Source organism: Lagopus leucura, unplaced genomic scaffold, assembly GCF_019238085.1.
Source record: "Lagopus leucura isolate 7727_CA_CO unplaced genomic scaffold, USGS_WTPT01 Super-Scaffold_739, whole genome shotgun sequence".
Classification (NCBI taxonomy): domain Eukaryota; kingdom Metazoa; phylum Chordata; class Aves; order Galliformes; family Phasianidae; genus Lagopus; species Lagopus leucura.
The window spans coordinates 989,108-1,011,285 of record NW_024962255.1 but is presented as its reverse complement, the minus strand read 5'-3'; the positions used below and the strand labels follow the sequence as shown (position 1 = coordinate 1,011,285).

Sequence of the window (22,178 nt, the reverse complement as noted above, 5' to 3'; positions counted from 1 at the left end):
AGGAGGGTAATTTTGCCGATGGAGTTCACCACTTTCTTCCAGTCTGGCAGCTTCTGTAGGGTTTTCAGTAGGTGACAATCAGTTCTGACCGAGCATGTAAGCCTTACAGCATCAAATCAAACAGCACCTACCGCAGCATTTGCTGCCTTCTGTATCTCTGAGGGCTTTGTCTGTTGATAGAATATTAAATATTATTCTTTTACCTAGATTTTTCTCATTAACTATACAAAGGGAACCACAGCTTAATCAGCCTGCACACACATAAATCGCAAGCTCCACTCCCACCCTGCCAACTATTGCTGTGGATTACAACAGGTTTTGGAAGAGAATTACATTGGCGTAAGCGAGACAAAGAACCTAAAACACACTATTTAAAGCAATGACGGGTAAACTTTTAGTCTGAATGTGCACTGAAACAGGAGAAATGGAAAACTATTACTTTAAATAGCAAACATGACTTTCGTCAGTGGAAAGAGAACAACATAAATACTTCACAAAGTGATAAAAAGAGTTCAAACCATCTCACTTTGAACTTTGCTACAAAGCTGCTCTACAGAAAACTTTACCAGATCTTTCCACTGCCTACAACTTATTCCAGACTTTTGTCCAAAGGGTAATGAAACATGAAACTAAAATCACATTCATAATTCAGAACATGATAAAACTTCTGATTACCAACAGAGAATACAAAGAATTAACCCTAAACCAGAACACCTTCATCTAGGTCTCACACAGCAAGTAGCTGTATTAGTATTTGACTGATGAGATCTGCTACGTGCTTTACAGCGTTTCTGGAGTTATCTCAATGTTAGTCCTGAAAAGAAAAAGAGAACAACACTGGAAAATACTATCTAGGTCACATTTTTGGCTCAAGACATAGCACTGCTAATGGACAGCTGACTATTTCCTTACCAGGCAGGGATGGCACATGGATCCAGAGATAGATTACTACTTGACTTTTTTGAACTCCAAAGCAAAGTGAATTATATCTTATATCTTTTGTGGAAAATTACAACTTGGATTTAAGGGTGTACAAGCGTGGAACTGACCTTATTTCAACAGAGATTGCTTGTCATAATACTCGATAAACCCCACTCCTGTACAGTTAGGGAAAACCTTCACCCTCCAGTAAAAGATCACCCACAAAAGTGTATGCTGGTAACACCAGGCACATTATTCACATTTCCCAGTCCTGTATAGCAAACTGAAACTAGAAGGGATGGGAACAGGAGAGTGCATCTTTTCCACTGATGCCCTGATTTAGGACATCAGCATTTTTCTCTTCAGTAGAATCATAAGTTTTCCCAGCAATGAGCTATTTTTGCACTTGTCTTTCCTCTGAGTTACAAACATAGTCAGTTATTCTCGTTTTATATTATTTCTGAGATACTTTGGAGTCTTATTTTTCAGCACGAGCTGTAACATTGATTGGAGAAGGGGTATCTGAAGGACCCGGGTCTCCAGCAAAAGATCCCTTCATGCCTTTTTCCCAGGACTCTCTAATAAAGAACCAAGGACAGCCCAAATGGACACCCCCCAGAAGCCTGCAGTTGGAAGCTGACTTCCAGGCTTCATCATCTATGTCACTGCCTTCCCAGCACACACCTTGCTACTTGCTGGGACTGCCCCCCTTTTTGGGGTTGCCTAGATGCAGTGAGATGTGCTGAGATCGGATGACCTCCTAACACTACAGCTGTCCGCTTGCACCCCAATGTGGAAAATGCAAGTCAGATAGCTGAAGCAGTCTGTCCACATTACAGCCCCTCAAGCATATGGAGTCCAGAGGGCAGCTAATATTTCATTTCTAATGCTGGACATCTGCTATCAAAGCTGCTGATGAAGAATCAAATGACAGGAACAGGGGATCAAAGTGCTCTTTGGTGCGCAGAGCAGGAGGCTTTAGGGAGATGCTAACCCAACCCTGGGTGCTCTAAACCCATCAGCTCCCATCTGGCATGTAAGCCTGAGGATGATGAGCACTCACACACTAGAAAGATGGCTCTTCCTGTTTTCGGCACAGCTCAGAGCTCTAGCTGCAAGTAATCTGATCTAAAATTCATGTTCAGAAAGCAGCTGACCTCATCTTCCTGCCACACCAACAAGCTAGGTTCAAGCATCTGTAATGTTTCCACCTGACAGACAGCAATGATGGAATACCTCAAGCTCCCACTTGAGCACAAGTAAAACCTGCAAATCCCACCTAGTGTTGCTGGGGTACATTTACAACAGGACCAGGCTTTGCCATCAGCTTCCCAAACTCTCCAAACCAAAGACAGTACACCACAGGACAGAATTGTGCCAGTCTCCAAGCTTTGTTGTCTTTCAGATGTAGGATGCACCAGCAGTTCCTCTTAAGGCTGAAGTTTCAAACTCTCAGGGGTCTCTCAACCATGTTTTGAGATAAGTTTCATTCCTGCCCTGTTATAGGGTCCAAAGCCATATACCCCAATCTTGTGTATGACACTCAAGTACAGTTCTGAGCTCTTATTTCCATAATCCTCAAAGATTGCAAATGAAAGGTCAAAGTTCTCAGCGGTGCCGAACTCCCTGAATGCCATGAGGATTAGGAACAAATTTTTCAAGTCATTTTAGGGTCAGTATGAACTATTCAAATCAGCCATCCTCAGAAACACATAAAGCCAAAATCAACACCCCTTTCACTTATCCTAGTAACCCATTATTGAACCAGAGCACTCCTACAGCAACCAGCCAGCCCATTTCCATTCACAGGATGAATGGGAGGAGGATTTAGCCACTACCAAGCAATCTGTTCCAGTGGACGATAAGCTCACTGTCAAGAGGAAAACCTGTTTTATTGACAGTTGCTTACTTCTTCAATTTTCAGCTTTTATAATCCCAAGGAAAAGGCTACCCAGTAGTGGCTTGCAGTGGGCTTAGCAGGTTTTCCAAGAGGAAGATTCTCAGTCTGACATATCAGGACTGCAGCTGCAGGTAGACAAAGATGTGCCCACAGGTTCCTCTGGTACCAAATGAGTTCCTCAAAGAGTGCTGATGCTGTGCATCATTCCACCTTTCCTCCAGCACTCCAGCTTTTCATGCTGGCAAGCAGGAGAAGGCTCTGATGAGTGAAGGCTGGTATGGAAAGCTCAGGAGGTGGCTTTGTTGGATGGATGGCACACAAATTCGGTCAACAGGGAGCCCTGCAGTCACCTGTTGACCCCTCATCCCTTTTTCTGGGAGACAGGATCAGACCCCTACAGAGCCAGAAACTTCACTTTGGGAAGCTTCACTAAAAATTTCCTATTAAGAGTGACAGAAACATATTAAAAATGTAAATAAAACTTATATCAAAGGCTGTTTTGTTGCATTCTGCTCAGTATGGAAATAAGGCCATTTCAATTTTACCACATCAGTAACTCCATTCCTAATGCCTTTCTGTTTTCCTCCAGCAGCTTAGTCTTGTGGTCATCTATTAAGATATCCAATGCCTGGTATTTCATGGATTAAGGATAAAATGGATTTCTGTTATCAAAAAGACACTTTCGATTACTACTATTATAACTGTGAGATACTGCAAATACCACACCAATAGTGGCAAATAAGAAGTTAGCTCACATATAACCTCGGGACCTTAATTGAATGTTTAATTCAATGTATACAGACACAAAAATGAAAGCTACACAAAAGGGCACAGGCAAGTTCATTTCCCAAGGAAAATAAACTTCCTGGCAACAAAAACATCTGCCAGCAGTGTTATGCTTTGAGAAGTCATTGCAGCCCATGGAAGGGAGGCATCTCCCCTTTCTAATGTTTGCTTATTCTCTAAGCACAGCGCTGAGATCACTGACTGTCACCATTACAGAAGGCTCTCATTCAGCTTGTAGACTCTTGTCTCCAGGCACGATGTCCAGCACTGAGTGGGGAGGCAGTACCCACAGCCTGCTCCAGAGCCATCCCCTAGGCGGCCAGAGGTATCTCCAAGGCCACGCTTTCCATCTTCTGGATTTCATTAATTCATCCCCCCGCATGACTTGCCCAGGAGGCATCAGCCTGCAAGCCAGCCTTGTTTCGAATGCCAGTAGGTGTCACTGTGGGCAATGCTATAAGGGAAGCCAGTGGAAAAGAATTTAAATCAAAGGGAAAACACCCATCAAATTAATTAATATTCAACGTAATTTCTAATTATATTTTTCTGCTTTTACAGATAAAGTGCAGACAATGCACCTTCTAAAGATAAAAAGAGCTTTACTAGAAGCAATTCACTTTTTTCTGCTTCATACCATTTAGGAGCACAGACTGGAAATTATGCAACATTTGCAAATAAGGTTGGATTTTGTTTCTTTGGTTCCAGAAAAGAAAAATGAGACAAGTCAGGCAAGCTTACTGCCACCAACATGAGCCTATGTATGTAACCAGCAATACGCGAGTTAAAACAAGGCATTTTTTGAAACTGCTATTAGATTAAGCTTACAGAAGATGATCTCACCGGACAGAAATAGCCATGAGCTCTCCTTGCAGGCTTCCCATTACAGCAAGCTGAAGCCCCCAGTATCATTCGTCCCTGCACAAAGCCATGGCATCAAGCAAATACCTCATCGATGCAAATATAAGGCTTGGGAGGCATGTGTCCAGGCTGTCAGAACAGCTCCAGCAGGTGCTGCTATCAGCCCCAGAAGTGCTCCTTGCAAACCAGACTGATGGGCCTGAGCTCACACAGCAGGCATTAAAACTGTGACATCTGTGTGTGGCTTTCCTCTTGGGTAATTCACTGAGAGAAAACAATGCTGTACCATGTTTACCACAACTCAGCAACAAAAGTATTAATACTTTACTTTTATTAGCTGTATGAATCTGTACTCTGCCCATCATGCTGGATGAAACTGGTGCCAAACTTTCAAACTTACTTCAAGACAGTAAGTAGGTGGATGTTTGTCCATACCTTCCAACCTCTTCACACAGATAAACCCACAACAGGTTTCGATATCCAGGCATGCTACAATGCTTCTTACATACTGCTGTGAGGCAGCAGGTGTTGGAACGTGGCTGCATCACACAGGAGACCTCTGCTTGGATCTTTGGAGTTTGCTGTGACCACTCATTTAAATTAACCTTGCATGCTTAAAAAAGAATCTGTAAATCTGCTTGTGGAAATGATATGTTACAGATTTCCTTAAATCCTTTTTTCACATCTATGAAACCCTGGGAATCATTCAAGATTAGAAACAAAAGAACAGGTTATTTTGTTAGTGGTGGTTGTTTTTGTTTGTTTTTTTTTTCCTTTTCCTTTCTTTTCTGGCTGTGATGGACAGGATAAAAAATCCATTTACAGATAGTACAGAAATACATTCCAGATAGATTAGAGCTAGTTTTAATCCAAGCTGTCAGAGCAACCAGGTTTGCCCATCATCAAATGTGGCAGCTTTGTAAATGAGTAACTTATCAGGGAGTTTTCACAAAGAGAACTTAATCTCCACTCAACCATTGTTACAAAAGAGTAATTATTATTATAATAAAAAAACTCTGAAGCTTGAAGCAGTGTTTCAGTTACTTCTGCTCCCTAAGAAACTGTTCCATGACACTGTGACGTGCCCTGATACCAACCACATCACAGCAGAAGTGGATTTTCTATGCAGTGAACTAGGTGAGAGGTTTTTGCTAACGAGAGAGATGCTTAACGCAGGGGGACAGCATAATAATCAGGAAAGCATGATGCTCCTCCAGAGGAAGCTGACAAACAGGCAAGACTAAAACTTCTTTGGAAGATGCATGAAGTTTGCAACAAGAACACTGCACTTCAAGATTCAGACTGAAAACAGGAGTCTCCACTTGTTCTCAAGTTATTGCCATTCCTACAATGTGATTTCACAACTCCATCATCTCTGTTGGTCTCTGCAGGCATTCAAAGAATAAGCCATAAATTAGAGATTTTTAAGGCTGTGTTCTGAGAGCCTCTGCCAGGGCTGCACCTCAGGAGGGGTAACAGCACAACATCACCTTGGATTATTATTTCCATGGATGTCAAGAAATATTTGGATGACTCCATGACTGCGCCTACCTAGAATAAGTGGTTTCCCTTGTACAACACCAGTGGGATCGTGCTAAAGAGTGGCACAACTCCCTGCAGAACTCTCCACTCACACTATGAAGACCAACAGTGGCTTTCCCATCCTCGCTGCAGGATGCTGCTGAGTAGCCAGGTGAACTAATGCTTTATGTTGATGAGCAGCCTGTAGCTTCTCTAGGTGGGGAGGCACATCCCCACACTTCAACTACTTCCTCTTCTTTGATCCATTTAAATACTCAGCTCCCTGCTCCATGCTGAAATCGTGCTGTATTAACAGCTAAGGAAACCTCTTTAGAACCTCGAACTCCCACCCATTCAAATGCGATTCTTGCATAGATTTACTGTCTCTGTACACATACATGTATCTACATGCTTTGGTGGGCCATATAAGTTGCAATTCTCCAGCTATGGTGCCTCAAAAACTTTGACAAAACTTTAGTGCATTTTGCAATCTGCAGATTTGTGTTTGTGGCAGAAGTCAGCCAAAATAAAAGGGCAGGAGTACTTCTGAGAACCAATTAATAATTGATAATAATAAATTCCTGCCACCTCTGGTGCAATCCAGTTCCCCATGAAAAGCCTCTGAATGAGATCCTTCCAAAACAGCTCAGATTTTCATCATAAATGCAAGCTGCTTCTTGAGAGATTTTAAAAAGTCATTTAATAAAATTCAGTTTAAAAGATAGCATAATTCTCCAATCATAAAGCAGATTTGGCAGAAGCCCTGTGTGGCTGCAGGCCTTGATCTGGTCAATGACTGTAGCCACTGCAAACACCCAACAGGTTCCACTGTGAGTAGGGCCCAACTGCTAACAGAGACACACAAGCCATACATTTGCAGTTCAGAAGTCATTTCCAAGACATGGAAATGGCCTCATGCATGTTCACTAAACGGATTTCACTGGAGAAAAGAGAGCTTCAGCAGTAAATGAAGAAAGAGGTGAGGTGAAAATACCATGATCATCACCAAGCTGGCCCAAATGGAGAGGAAATTGTAAGAGGAACCAGACTCTGCAAAGCTGCAAAGGCCAGTGGCTACTGTTGTAATTGCCATGAATGGATTTAGTCAAGATGGGAATATTGAGCTATTTCTAAAGAAAAAACCTGCGATGAGCAGAACACGAGTGTAATGAATTTTAGAGGTATGCTAAATAGAGGTAAAGGATCGCCCTATTGTATTAACATTCAGGATCCAAGGTATTTCTTTGCATACTGGGGATTTAATTCGTGTTCCATCGGGGCCATTTGATCTCTACAATTTACACTGAGCAGAGGTCATGGCACCACCACAGCCTTTGGCCTGCTGAAGCCAAAAGGAGAGCTCCTGATCTATCTTCTGCTTGAAAAGGGCTTCCCTGCCCCAATCCTCCCCCTTGTATCTAAGTATCTGTTTTTTGTGTGTTAAATTCAGCCAAGACTCAGCTGAGTCTGCAGGAACCCAAGCTAAACAGTTCTTGCACAGGTGATGTGTTTTTTTTCCAAGGTACATAATGGTTAACTCATTCAAGGTCTTGGCCATTCAGGTGCTGAAACTTTATGTTCATTATAATTATGATATCTGAATTTTGCAAGGGTAACATCTACTCATAGATTCACAAATAAACTTCTTTGTACTAACACCTACATGCATATTTTCAGGAAGTTTTTCACTTTTACATCCCTCGATGCTTTTTCTAAAGAAATCTATGTGCTCTGTTGATATAGATAGCACCAGAGTTTCCTGCTGCTGACAGCATTACATCTAGAAAAGCAATAAAATTGAGAAAAAACAGTCAAGGACTTGATGACACCTTGACTTCCCAGCACCTTTAGATTAAACAGCAGTACTAATTTTCCCCTACCACATCATATGAACCAAAATTTAACCCTGTTTATCTTGAGTATTTACATGAGTTATATGAGGTGTACTGCCCTCCCTCTTCGGTTTCCCATCCCTGTTTTATTTGTGTAAGGCGTTATTTGGTTGATTTTTGTTTTCAGAGAATCAGTACTGCTGGCACAAGGGCAGCTTTCCATTCAATTCCTACCCAATAAAAGAACAGGGGAGCGTACCCTGGGTGTCAGATCCGTGTTGATCTGTTAGTCCTTACGTGTTCATTTCCACTTGGATGGAATGGCCATGGAAGCCATCAAAATAAGATGGACATATTTTTTAGTAGGATGGAAGACTTAAATAATAGCTTATTCCATTTGTTTGTAAAAAAAAAAAAAAAAAAGCAGTCTTAAGTAAAAAATAAAAAAAGATTATGTTCTACTTAGCCTGAACCATCTAGCTGATGAAATTTTGAGTGCTTATACAAAACTCACTCATTACTTGTATGAAGAACTCACTAGATGTGTTGATCATGCTCTGAGCCCAGTCTCGTACTGGAGGGATGTACTCTGCTGTGTGCAAAAGGGACAGTCACGAAGTTATCCTTTCTCATCCCCAAACTTCCAAGAAGTTTCCCTGAACATTAATGAATGGCTTCTCGCAAACAAAGGAAGGGGTTCTGTGGCATCAGACCAACTGTTTGCCATGTTCAGCATCCTCTCTCCAACATCCATTGCAAGCAGATGCTTCAGCAAGAACAGGGAGAAGATATAAGACTTAACTGCTATGGAAAGAAACATCTCCTTCATTTTTACCACAGCAATCGGGATGGTAACTGTAATGCACAAATGGATGTTGAGGTTCTTGACATATTGACAGGGACGAGGGAATATTCAAACAATTCCTTTCCTCTGCTGTGATAATTAAGGGTGAGGTCATTCATCATTGCCTTTAAAGGGCTTAAACAGGCTACAGAAAACCAGAAGAAAAGCTTTTATCAAAATGATACCTTTTATCCCAATGCAAATGTTAGAGCAACTTTTTAAGTTAGCATCACTGTACAGTCATGTCATCAGGTAGAGGAAAACATGACTGCTTTTCTGTTTCTCCCTGGTATCTACTAGAATTATATTTAGGTAATTTACCTGTATTTTACACCCTGACAAAAAAAGGAAAGACGATGATCTATTTTCCAATTAGCTTAGCACTCCTTGATTATTATTATTATTTTTTATGCTGGAGCTCTTTGAACAGCTGCAATTTGCAGTGGAAAATACAGCATGTGTACACTGAATGTACACACATTTCACTGATCAAACCATGCTAGTAGGCATCAGCTCCACAGCAGCATCAAAGGCCCTATGCACACAAGTGCATAGGCTTAAAGGTCAAAAAAAAGCATCATGTACTTAAGAGGAAGCTGCTATTCTATTCCACTGCTCTGGACATTGCAGCTGACTACTTTTTTGTACTGCTGCACGTGACTTTTTCCAACTGTTGTGGTTTTTTTTTTTTTTGGCAGTAGACCCAAAATGCTTATTTTCTGGAGTATGTTTTCATAAATATTAATTTTTCAAATGAGATAATAAGAAATAGAGTTATCAGAAATTGAAATTCTTCTGTATATGAAACAATGGCAATTTGAATCTGTTTAACTTCCCCCACACGTCGCACTTCAACTATATCCCAAAGCCCCTTTGGTAAACATTAAACACACTCTAATAGAGCGCTAGCTTCAATCAGAAGATATAAAATAGAAATCTTTCCTAACCCAAACTTCTTGCTCTTCCTTGCTTTTTTTCTAATTCCCCTCATATTTGCTCCTCCAGATCGGAGCATTATTCATTTCTTGCCAATCACTGTTGGTCCAGGTATAACCTGCCATCAAGGTTTACATTCAGGAGACAGCTGTCACCTGCAGGATAGATCAGCTGAGGGCTACAAAGACCTAAGAATGATCCTCAGTCTTATTTAGAAAAAATACCGGTTATATTGAAAGCTAATTAACTTTGTGTATTTCTCCCATTCTATTGACTGTTAGCCATGTGATCTTACATAAAAAGAGGACTGCATTCAGACTCCATTAATTAAATGGAGGCATCATAGGAATTTTTAATCTGTATTAAATTCACAAGGTGGAGAAAGAAGGATGGTTGGCATCTTAGCATGGAAGCTGTCAAAGCACAGCGCCCGCAATGGAAAAGAAAAAAAGAAAAAAAGAGAGTGGCAAGAAGATCTCATCAAATTAATTTACAACAGCATTAATTAAATGGCTTAAGACATGCTGCTGCAATCCATGCTTTCAGCACTTGGAGATCACTCTCCCAGAACATGCCCTGTGTGCAGTGAGCTGCCCCAACACAGTTCAGGCTTGGCATAATCAGCCTGTGGTATTTAACACATTTCTCTGCCCTTGTATTGCTCAAAGAGTTTGGCAGCTTCTTTTGTCTACTACCATACATGCTTTGGGATCAATGATGTTGCCAAGCCATGGCCTCCTGGGATAATGGAAAGCACATTACCAGCACTTAGGACTCCACAACACAATAAATTAAGATTCTGAAATAGCACTTCTAGTGAGAGTTTCCAAAACAGACATGGAACATAAGGAACAAAGTCCCAGGGTGTAAATACAGTCCCAACCCAAAATGGGCAGTAAAAGGACAAAGCCTAGGACTTATTAAGTGGCTGGCATCCTTGATTTGGGGGAATTTAAGTCATATTTAAAAGTACACACTCCAGCATGAGGGCATACATCGCAGAGGTATCTACAGCCCTGGATACATAATACATAGGAAAAAATATATTTGATGTAGAAAGGTTTGACATTATCTGTGAAAAGAAACAATAATTCGCTGCTAAGATTCATACATAACATCTGATGTGGATTAACATGCTAAATCTGAAACAGCGAAGGAACATCAAGTACACAGGATTTAGAAAATCCCAGAGTTAGAAATGTCAGTGAAACCTTATTTCAACCCCTTTCTATGCATTTGTAACTACAAAACTTTTAAATCATAAGATCACCTATTATTCTCTCCAAGCCCTCTGCATTCCTACCCCTATCTTGAAAGCCTTATGTAAATCAAGAAGCCCAGGACAGATACTCAGGAAGATTACATGTACATCCCCTACACACAGACAAAGCAATCTCACTCTCTGAAACAAGATTAGTAGCCTAACTTGGAAAAAAAATTTAGAAAAATCACCTGTAGGCCAGCAGCTGCAAGGAATAATTTAAGATAAATGGATAAGCCATCAAAATCATAAGCTAGTGGAAATGGTTTCAAAAAAGAAAAGGTCAAACAACCTTAATTACAAGGTATTGTTAACTGTAATACCAATACTCAACATAAATCTTCCAAGGATATAAATTTACGCTTGAATGACACAAAGGATATACCTGAAGGAGGAAAAGGTTACAAGAAAGGGAACCAACCTCAAGATGAAAATGTGTTGTGGTTTAACCTGGCAGGAAGCTCAGCATCACAAAGCTATTTGCTCATTCCCCCAAGTGGGATGAGAGAGAGAACTGGAAGCAAAACAGAACTCATGGGATGAGACAAAAAATATTTACTAAGACAGAAAAGGAAAATAAAAACAAGAACAAAACCCACCAGTATACTGCCCCGCCAATTCCCGAGCAGGGGCTGATCCCCATTCCAGCTCTATAGCCTCCCACATGCTGTCAAGCGCTATGGAATAAGCCCTTGCCTAATTCAGGCCAGCTGTCTAGGCTCCACCTCTCCTCCTGGAGCATTCCCAGTACTCAGCAACAACCACAACATTGCTGTGCTATTATAATGCTAATATAATGCTGTCTCAGCTGAAAGCAGGACACAATGAAATATGTAATTTTTGTCCTAAAACAAACAAACAAAAAAAACCAGAAAGGGATGTCAGAGCCCAGAGACTCTGAGTATTACCCATGCTTAATACTAGCTCATTCCTACTCTTGGCCACATTGGGAACAAAGATGCTGCATTAACTTCTTTTCTTCCCTCAGATGTGTCAGTCATCTTCTCAAGCTCAGCTGTCCCTCTCTCTGCCCATGAATTCCTTTTTCACAGTATCTGCTCTCAAGTCTGTTTGGCCATCTATATGTTGTACCTATACATTTACCATGAGGAGTCACATACTGAGAGTTCGGGTGCTCTGGGCTTGGGTGGTTTGTTCCCTGACCTTCCTCTTTTTCTATGACCACAGAAAAACCCTTCTTTCTCTCATTGGTAGTGCAGATCCTGGCAATTTAATCTGCTTCTACCAACCTGCTTAACCTTTCTTAAGGACATAATGAACGGAGTTAATCTGTAAATAAATACAATGGCAACTTCAGTATCTTCCTAATAACCCCTTGCTAAAAATCACAGAATAGCTTAGGTTTGGAAGGGATCTTAAAGATGACCTAATTCCAATCCCCCTGCATGGGCTGATTGATGCCCACCAGATCAGGCAGACCAGGGCCCCACATCCAGCCTGGTCTTCTCTGCAAATGTTGATGGAGCATCCCAGCTTCTTCTGGGCAGTCTGGGCCAGGGTTGCACCAGCCTCTAAGAAAAGAAGTTCCACCTAACATCTAATCTAAATCGCACCTCTTTTAGTTCAAAACTGTTCCTTCTTGTCCCATCATTATCAGATGGTGTAAAAAAAATCAGCCCTCCTCCAGTTTATAAGCTCCCCTCAAGTACTGGAATGCCACAGTGACGTCTCCCTGGAACCTTCTCCATGCTGAACAAGCCCATCTTCCACAACCCTTATTCATAAAGAGATGCTCCTGCTCTCTCATCATCCTTGTGGTCTTCCTCTGGACATGCTCTAACGGTTCCATGTCTTTCTTGTACTGTTTCCCAAAGGAAACAGAGCAAAGATACTTATACTGCTGATTCAGGTATCAGGACATGTGAGACACACAGCACTTGTTTAGGGATAAAAAGTGATGTTTAAGACATATGCTGGCAACTTACCTCCTCTTACTATATTAATACTCCAGTATTTAAACATAAACATGGCAACTGGCTCAACTGGCTTTACAAAAACAACAAAAACAACAACCAAAAACAAACAAAAAAAAAACAACAGAGAAACTACTCTGCTACCAGTTCAATGCTGTTTGATAACAAGACTGTGAATACATGGCAGAGGCAACTGTCATTGAGCAACTGATTTTGAACAAAGAGCAGTCAAGGGCACAACAAGGTCAAGAAGGAGTTTTTCAGCTGAAGAAGAATATGAAAAAGCGAAAACTAAGAAAGGAAAATGAGGAAGATATTGGGGATAACAGAAAAATGTCATTAGTACACTTTTTCTAGACACTAGTAATGAGTGTTATCTCACATCTCAAGTACGCAGCGAAGAGGGATAACAAAGTTGTTTGTCGTGCAGAATGATTAATTTTGGTCCTTCATCCCCTGCACAGCATTAACATCATTAACCTTTGCTTCCCCACCTCTCCCAGACAGCTACCTCTGCCACTAGCTCGGTTTATTTGAAGCAAGGGTGAAGCTGATCACAAAGTGCGCCTGTGTGACTCAAAACATAATAATTCAAATCTGTTTTCTCTACTTATCCAATAATTTGGATCAATCTCATAGGAACTTCGTATCACTGATGCTTCCTCCCACATATCAAGCTTGTTGGAGGCAAGCAGTTACAGGTGCTTTGAGGGGACTATCCTACAGGCAGACAGAGTGACTACACAAACCACCTTTTTAATACTTCCAAAGCCCAAGCAAAATAAACATCAAGTCTTGAGCTGCAGAAACATATTACTCATTGACTCATGCATTATGTTCAGTAAGCACAAGGATAAACAATGCAATAAAATCATAGGCCAAACAGAGCTGTTTCAACAGAGATGGCATCAAAGCCAAGCTAAATCACCGTCTCTGCTGAAAGGGCTGCTCAGCTGTCCATGGCAGTGAAAAATCACTGCAGTGGTTACATGACATTTTGAAAAACGTTAATAAAGAGTCAGCTATACATTGTGTAATTAGCAAGCATCTATGTCACATTAAAATACATTAATTTAACTAAATTGGTAAGGAAGGAGACAGAGGTAGGCTTTGGACACTTGCAGAAGCTCTGCCCAAATCTGGCTATTGTTTGGCTGTAGTTGTAACCTACAAGATAAGCGCCAGCTGTGCCAGCCTGGGTCCAGTGAAACTTCAGTCTAGAAGTGGGAGCAGCTACGGCCTTGTCAATACAATGGGTAGCTTGAGTTTGGATTTGCTAATGCTGAGCTCCATAAATGTGCTTTGACTTTCACATGCCTATAAATCACAAGAAGTTGCAGTGATGTGAGTGATGATACACAAGTCAGAACTGCTGCAATTGAAAGGGAGATTCCCCAGTGTTTTGTTAATTCTCATTCAAGTCATCTATGCTACGCAAGTTGAGTTAGTATTTCCACCAATTCCAGAAATTAAATTATATCATCAAATATTGACCTTTTTCCTTCTGTCTTCTTAATGCCATTCCCAGGTTTGATTTTGATAATGGGCAATTAAACAGCATGTTGTTTTTCTTTTCTTCTGGGCTTTAGTTAACACTTTTTAGAATTCATGTAAAGAATGTAGGACAGAAGTGTTGCGTTAATTTACAGAAGTATATCAGAAGAAAAATTGCATGAAACATTGACATTATGAAAGATTTTTCCCCGCTTCTAATTGTCTGAATGAGTCACTTTTATTCAACATTTGTTACAGCAACAGAGAAGATAAAGTAAAGCTATTGCTGCCTAGTTTCAGCATGTTGGATACTGTTAAATAAGATGCACTGTGTAAAATAGTAAAATTTTATAGTTTATGCAAAATATATTAAGTCAAATTAAAACACAAGGAATAACAAGGATGACTCCAAATCAGAAACTGGAAGCAATTTGTTTTGGGAGCCATATCCTGCAGATCACCCAGTAAGAACTGGGAACAACCTTACAACATGGCTATAGCAGCTGCCCTTAGTGTTTAAAATAAACAAGAGTGGTCTTGGACCAACCAACAAATGATTACTACTTCCATGCCTAATTTATTCATTGATATTTGTTCTGATTCCCCCCTGAAGCCCACTCTCCCTTGAATCTTTTTGTTAACTCTCAATAAGGAGCTTAGCATTGATTATGTGATCCAAGCAAATTAACTACCTGTTCCTGATCAGGCGTGTTGGAGATATGCACATTTAATTCACAGCATAAAGAGGCAATACAGTTCTAAATCTGAAGACTTCTCCAGCAGTAAAGGAAATAAAGCTTATCTATGAATATGCAATTATGTTGCATGATAAATGTGAATTCATCTGTATACTAAATAAATAGGCGAAGAAATAACAATGTCCTACCAATGCTCTAGAAATCAAGTTAAATGTCAGCAGCTTTGTTTCTTAAAATCAGTGGCAGAGGTAGTACTTAGTACAGAGAAACACTTTCCCATAAACATTTATTAGGACTGGCTCCTATGATTGGCTTGTATTAAAAAAAAAAAAAAAAAAGAAACAAGGAATGACAAAAAACACCTTGCTGTACACAAGTTTCCTACAGTTAAATCACACGAGGCTACATTTTAAAGGGTTTTCTTAACAGTTTCTGTAGTGTTCAGTAACAAGCAATTTGTCAGGTCCAGAATGGAGAGCTATCTGAATACACTATATGGACAAACTGCCTTCAACTCATATTTTGCATCCAATTTACACATTTGCTTACAGGACAAGACTTTAGAGAGCCTGACACTAATGAGATACCAGTTACAGCCAAGTAGGCAAGGCACAACTTCAGGCTTTCAAAATTCCTGACATATATTATACCTGCCCATCTCTGCTGTAATTCTAATGAGAGTAGCCTTTCCATAACACCTACTCTAAGGCCTGGTTTTGGCTTCTAATGTAAGTCTCCCATCACATCTGAAAAGAAATGGTATTTCCACGTGCCCTATTCTCTACCAGTGACCCAGGGCAGAAGGTTTCCTCTTTACACAATGCAGGAAACAAATGTTTTGATGGAAATCCGATCAAAGACATGTAAGCCTTGTTCAGAAATGAATTCATTTTGTCCCACACGACTCCTCTCATAGTCTTGACATGCTGGACTAGTCAACCATAATTGGGAGTAAAATTGTGAAGCTGTTCTTTTGGAAAAGAGCCTGGATATTGCTACCAAAAGACTCACAAACTCTGAACTCATTAGCTCTCAAAATTAAACACACTTACCTCTTCAAGGACATCTGCAAGCTTACTGAGTATCTCCTCAGGAAGGCTCTGGAATGTGGGAACACTGCAATACAAGAGAAATTTTAATTAATGCATAGCTCCCTATCTTTTTTAAACTCAGCTGCAGTTGTTTCATTTGTATTTGGCCCTCATCGTTTGTGGCTGAACAAGAGGTCGGCAGAAAATCAACATACATCACGGGAATCCAATCTTCATCTACCAGCTCAGATGTATTTTTAAATGTTGACTTGTTACGACGGGAGACCACTCGTGGTAAACATCTGGAGAACCACTTGCAAAGCTGGTAATCAACTACGGCTCAATTAAGGATTTAATGGAATGAATATGTGCTGCAAATCTGTTCAGTCACATATATGACTGAGCAAATCTTTCCTGCTCCACCTCACCAGACACAAACAAATAAATTAATAAACAGACCACAAATGCAAAAGGGATAACTCCAATCAGCAGCAGATAAAGGGAGAAAGGTCCTTTCTTAGTTTCTCCTATGTTTCATAGTTTTTTTTCCATGAGGAAAGGTTGAGGGAACTGGGCTTGTTGGAGAAGAGAAGGTGCCAGGGAGACCTCATTGCGACCTTCCAGCACTTGAAGGGAGTGTATAAACAGGAGGGGGAACGGCTGTTTATGAGGGTGGATGGTGACAGGACAAGGGAGAATGGTTTTAAACTGAGACAGGGGAGGGTTAGGTTAGATATTAGGAGGAAGTTTGTCACTCGGAGTGTGGTGATGCACTGGAACAGCATGCCCAAGAACTTTGTGGATGTGGTCAAAACTAGATATGATTCTATGAATGACTGAGACTACACAGACAAAAATGTGGAGTACAAAGGGTACAAAGACTGCAACAAAAAAGAACTGAATAGCAGTTAGAATTATTGAAGATCTCATCCAAGGCTTGCTTGTTCTCTTTTACCAAAGTAGAAACTCTTCCACTTTTTTTTTTTTTTTTTTGTAGAATTTCACTTGCCAGTATCTCCCACACCAGAGTTGACCTTCTGGTCAAGGTGGGAGAGAAATGCACCCATGGTCTACAGGCCTGAATTCTGGGAGGATGAGCAATGTGAAATTGACTGAGTCATCAAAATTCCCAGGTGACACCAAACAAAACACGTGGACACAGTGTACATTTCTGAGGTAGGAAAGAACAACTCTAACCACTTTAACTAAAAAATGCCTGTCATCAGTAGCCTAATTAGCAATGCAACCACATGAGATATTAGCACAAACATAGCACTGAGATGCTATTGCTCTTTTGAGTTTTATTTCCAAGAACATGAGCTGCTTTATCATGCTTCATTGCAAAGCATATGCATAAGATTATGCTCCTAATATTAAATTTAGATCCCTAGTGTGTTGCTCTAGTCTCAGAAACATTGATGATCAGGTGCAAAGTTAGGAGGGAGTGGGCTGCTAGGGGTAGATCCCTGCAGAGAAGTAAATAAAACCTTAAGTAAATGAGATTTTTACTTGCACATCAGATTTTTCCTTCCCCACGAGATTTCACATTTTACTTTTGATCACATAACTGCATAGATATTATTCTCCATAACTTCCATAACTTTCCAGAAACCAAAAACTCACAAGGTTTTTGCAACGCAGAACTTGCTGCAGAGCAGGTATTGTCTTCTGCCTGGGTAGTAATCACCCACCCAGGTTCTATGAGCCCAAAGCAGTTTCTAGATACACGATTTGGTGGCTGTTGGTGCATCCAGAAGAAATTCAGCCTTACAAAGAAAGGGAGGTCTGCAGACTTTGCAGAGAACATGTTAGCAAATAATACTCTGTCCGAGGCCAAGCTTCCTTGCCACATCAAGTGCCCAGTGAACTTAATTTGCAATTACAATTAAAGCAGAATTTGTTTTTATTAACTTAAATGTATGCCACACTGCTGTGGAATTAAAACATATTTCCAGACTTTCTATTTATTAAAAACAGAAACAGCAATGTATATATATTAATATGTATTAACAGCAGAACTGAATTGAACAACTTGATGCAGAAAAAAAATTCTGATTATTCAGGCTCTCAACATTTTCTTCTTCCTTTGAAAGCACTCTTTTTCAATGGAAAAGCAATGCAACAGACCACAAAACAACTAAAAAGGCATTATGTGATGCCCAGGCCTAATTATAGAACAAAAGCTTATTCCAAAAACATTTGCATTTCCAAGTAAGCAGCAAACTAATAGAAGATAACATTCAAAAACATCCAGGCAAGTTCTACTGTGGTTGCATCAGAGCATTCCCAAACTGGGGGACAACCTCATTGCAAACAATTTTTTTGTTTTATTGCTTTTGTTGTTTGTTCTTTTTTTTTTAAAAAAAAAGCTTATTACATCCTGTGAATCTGTGCAACCCATAGAAGGATAGCAGAGCACATTCATTATAGCCCAAACGTGAAAAAAATATGGGAACAGCAGGAAATCTCTGAAAGAATTGAAAGTCTTATTATGGAAATCTTAGGATATTAAATAAACAAGAAAAATTGCCTAAGAGAAAAGCTTCTAACTTTAACACAGCAAGAGAGAAAATGAACTTGTAGAATACAACAAATTCCAACTACATTACGCCAAAGAGTTCTCAAAAACACATCATGGATTTAGTGGAGGTGGCAGTACAGCCAAATTGTAGTGGGGCTTCCTTGGAGGAAGTTATACAAAACTGCCCATCACTGCAGTCCAATATATATCCCCAAAAAACATGAAACAAAAAAACCCAAACTGTTTCAAACAAATGCCTTGGTGAAAAAACAGTGAGAAAACATTTATTGGCCTGTCAGAAATACATTATGAATCCAGATATATAGAGCTGATGGTAGAATTGATAAAAAAAAAGATTCCAAAAGTGCTGAAGAATATAACACAGTATTGACACAATGTAACACAGTATACTTTATTTGCCAATTTAAAATAAGATATACTCCCATTTTCCTCATGACAACATTAAACAGAATCCTAAATTAGATCCTTATCTCCTTCCAAAATCTGCCTGTAGCATTTTAAGATCTGCATATGAGGACTGATATTTTGAAAAGTACTTCCCACTCATCGATACCTGCACTCACGTGAAAATAAAGCCTCAGCTTAGAGGAAAACATCTGAGTAGCACACTACAGCAGAGTAGAAAACATATACTGCAAAAGCATAAAGGAGCAGAAGGCACCAAAGTAAGAAATGTTTAAAAATTTTGTAGCACAGCAACAAGTAAGCAGAGTTACATTCTACATTGTGAAACTTCAGTCTGAAAACAGAACATCCAGCATTTCAATTCAGATATATCCATTATTTATGATAGAAGAAATCAAAGTAAACATGGCTCAATTCCATTATGAAATGATCTATCCTGTGTCCATGACTAAAAATGCAGAATTAAGTAAACCCAAACTTGCCTTATGAAGTTTTTTTAACCCCAGTCCTTAAAAAAATAAACTTAAGTAATGAAGGCTTTAAAACATCCAGGTGATGTTCTCTGCATAACCATCACCTACATAGTGGAAGAACCGCATCTTCCACAGACTGGATGCCAACAACGTGTGCAGCCTTGCCTTCAAGCTGCGTTTGCCACAAGTCTGAAAACCCTGTCCTAGGGACTTCCTCCAGCTGCCTTGTATTCCCAATAATGAAGAGCACTGAATACGTTATTGAAAGGCAAAGATCTACATTCAGACACAATTCAGGCAGAGGCATGTATCAGCATCCCTTCTTGTTCATCCTGGCTGAACACCCTGGGCACTACTAGGTCAGACAGAAGGTGACCAGGGCCTTTTCTGCTGCCTAATCCTTTAAACATATTTTGAGAAAAAAGTGGGTGAGTGTTTCATTGCAGAAGATTATCCAGCTCTGCTGCAAACTCCCCTGTGATGCAAAGAGCTGGTTGGTGATCAACACCACAGCACGTAATGCTTGTAACAGCAACAGTTTAAAAAAAACACAATCATAAGAACTTCTGCCTACGTTATGAGATTAATGACATAAATCTGGGTATGGAATAAAGACACTGAAGTTCTATTCAGCTGCAGTCTCCCCCTACTCCTCAAAGTTTTTTATAGTGACATGGGTACTCAAAAATGTTTCTACTACTCACTAGTAGAATGATTCCATTCCACTAAAGGAACCACTACCCATTCCACTACTATTTTATATGCTCCATCTACAAAAACACACAAAACCCACCCGAAGAGCAGCCATCCTACAATGCTACTTTTTAGAACACAGTGAGGATAACCAGATTCCTACCCAGGGTTTTCTGCCTGGCTAGTGGCTTCATGGCTCAAGTCTGCATAAGCAAATTGAGTTTTACAGCAAATGGTAATAAACCTTCATGTTTTTAAATCTATCCACAAACACAACAATGCTTTATTGCTTCCTGTCCCTAGCTTTGCTAGACTTTCCTTTGACTACAAAACAGAACTGAACTAGCTGCATTGGTGGAAGAGCTGCTCAAGCTGGCAATGAGGTAACTTTTTGTTAGCTATACCCCATGGTATTCAGCTGTGGAATGTTTTGTACTTGACAATCCATAGACCTTGTGAGGGCACTGTGGGGAATTACTTGCTGTCAGTAGGAAATGCAGAGCAGCTTTCCTCCTGGCTCTGGAAGCTAACAGGGAGCTCAACATGTTAAACAGAGGATGCCAAAACAGGGAAAAACAAGTGTGCAAAAATGTCCATGAGGAACCTCTGTCCAAATACAAAAGCAAAGACATTCCCAATTTGAAAGGGGGTAGAAGGAGGCTCAAAAGGTCATGTCTTGATCTGCAGAGATCTGTAGCTTCTGACTTAGATGCAAGCAACATTCCCTGTTACCAACACCTACGATCTGCAGGGAAGTACATGAAGTAGGTGACTGCGTAACTTTTCATTCATCCCAGGGGACTACCCCAGTACTAAGCTAGCATGGGCTTCCAAATTTTCCTGGCTGCAATCCAAGGGGCTGATTCTATCCAAAGAAACACTCCATGGCACAGATGCCAGCACTCCGACAGACAGCGCATCTGTTCTGACACGCGTGAGAATGGTGCAGGGTCCTTGGCTGTGTGTTGTATTCAGCCCAACACAAAAGCGGTTATTTACTTTCTAAATGCACTTCAAGATGTGTTTCCTCAGCTTTTGAAGGGTGTTCATTAGAAGTGTTCATCTAGTTTTGCAGTCAGCAGCCCTTATGGGTTAACGGAGAAACAAAGGCTTTATCTTTTATTACTGGTTGGCACTGTAACAAATGCAGTTGTTGCCACTGTTCTCTGCCTTAGGCCAGATGGGTAAGCATAGTTTAAAAATCAAAATAAATCAGCAACAAGGAATGGAGTCTGTCTGCATTCCCTGAAATTCCTTTTGCACCCAGCTGGAATGAAAGTTGAAAAATGCTGAATGTTTTTGCTCTTTCTTTACCACATTTGAGATGCCCCTAAAGCACTGCCTCTCCTCTCTGAAAGAATGGAGAATAAATCTTACCTAATAGAAGCTGCCTCTTGATTTAGGATTTTCACATAAAACGTTTTCAGCAACTAAAGCTAGAAACGTTCTATAACAGGCAGCCATCCAGAGCCATCAAGTTGTGTCAGATATGAACTACTAGCTCTGCCATGGTCTGGCCTTAACAAAAGAGCTAAGAAACTTGTTTCTGGCCTTATTGGAAACACTTAGAAAAGTCACTGTGAAATCATTTATGTTATCTTCTCTTTGCCTTCTTAAACTGACACGTACTGCTCCAGACAACCCTCACATGGCACCAGGGCACAAAGGGTAGCTTACCTTTCCACTTTGACATCTGTCCTGAGAGACGGCTGGTGCTGGTTCAAGTGGGATCGTACCGAATCACAGAAATGCAGGGGTTGGAAGGGACATCAAGGCATCATCAAGCCCAACCTCTCTACTAAAGCAGGAACCCTATAGCAGGTCACACAGGTAGGCATCCAGACAAGTCTTGAATGCCTCCACAGAAGGAGACTCCACAACCCCTCCGGGCAGCCTGTTCCAGTGCTCTGTCACCATTATCATAAAAAAGTTAATATGGAACTTCCTGTGTTCAAGTTGCAAGCCTCCTTGTCCTATTAATGTTTATTAATATGTAAAGGGAGGTGGGAGGCAAATGGATGAGACCAGGCTCTTCTCGGTGGTGTGTAG

General features: G+C 40.4%; 1 protein-coding gene across 4 annotated transcripts in view; it reads right to left on the bottom strand.

The window, feature by feature from the left end:
* PRKG1 (protein kinase cGMP-dependent 1) overlaps nt 1–22,178 on the bottom strand; it is a 392,537-nt gene that overhangs the window by 127,718 nt on the left and 242,641 nt on the right. For all 4 annotated transcript variants that reach the window (XM_042862969.1, XM_042862970.1, XM_042862973.1 and 1 more), the window contains exon 5: nt 16,038–16,101. In XM_042862969.1, coding sequence (XP_042718903.1) covers nt 16,038–16,101 — 64 coding nt within the window. The remainder of the gene's footprint in view (nt 1–16,037; nt 16,102–22,178) is intronic.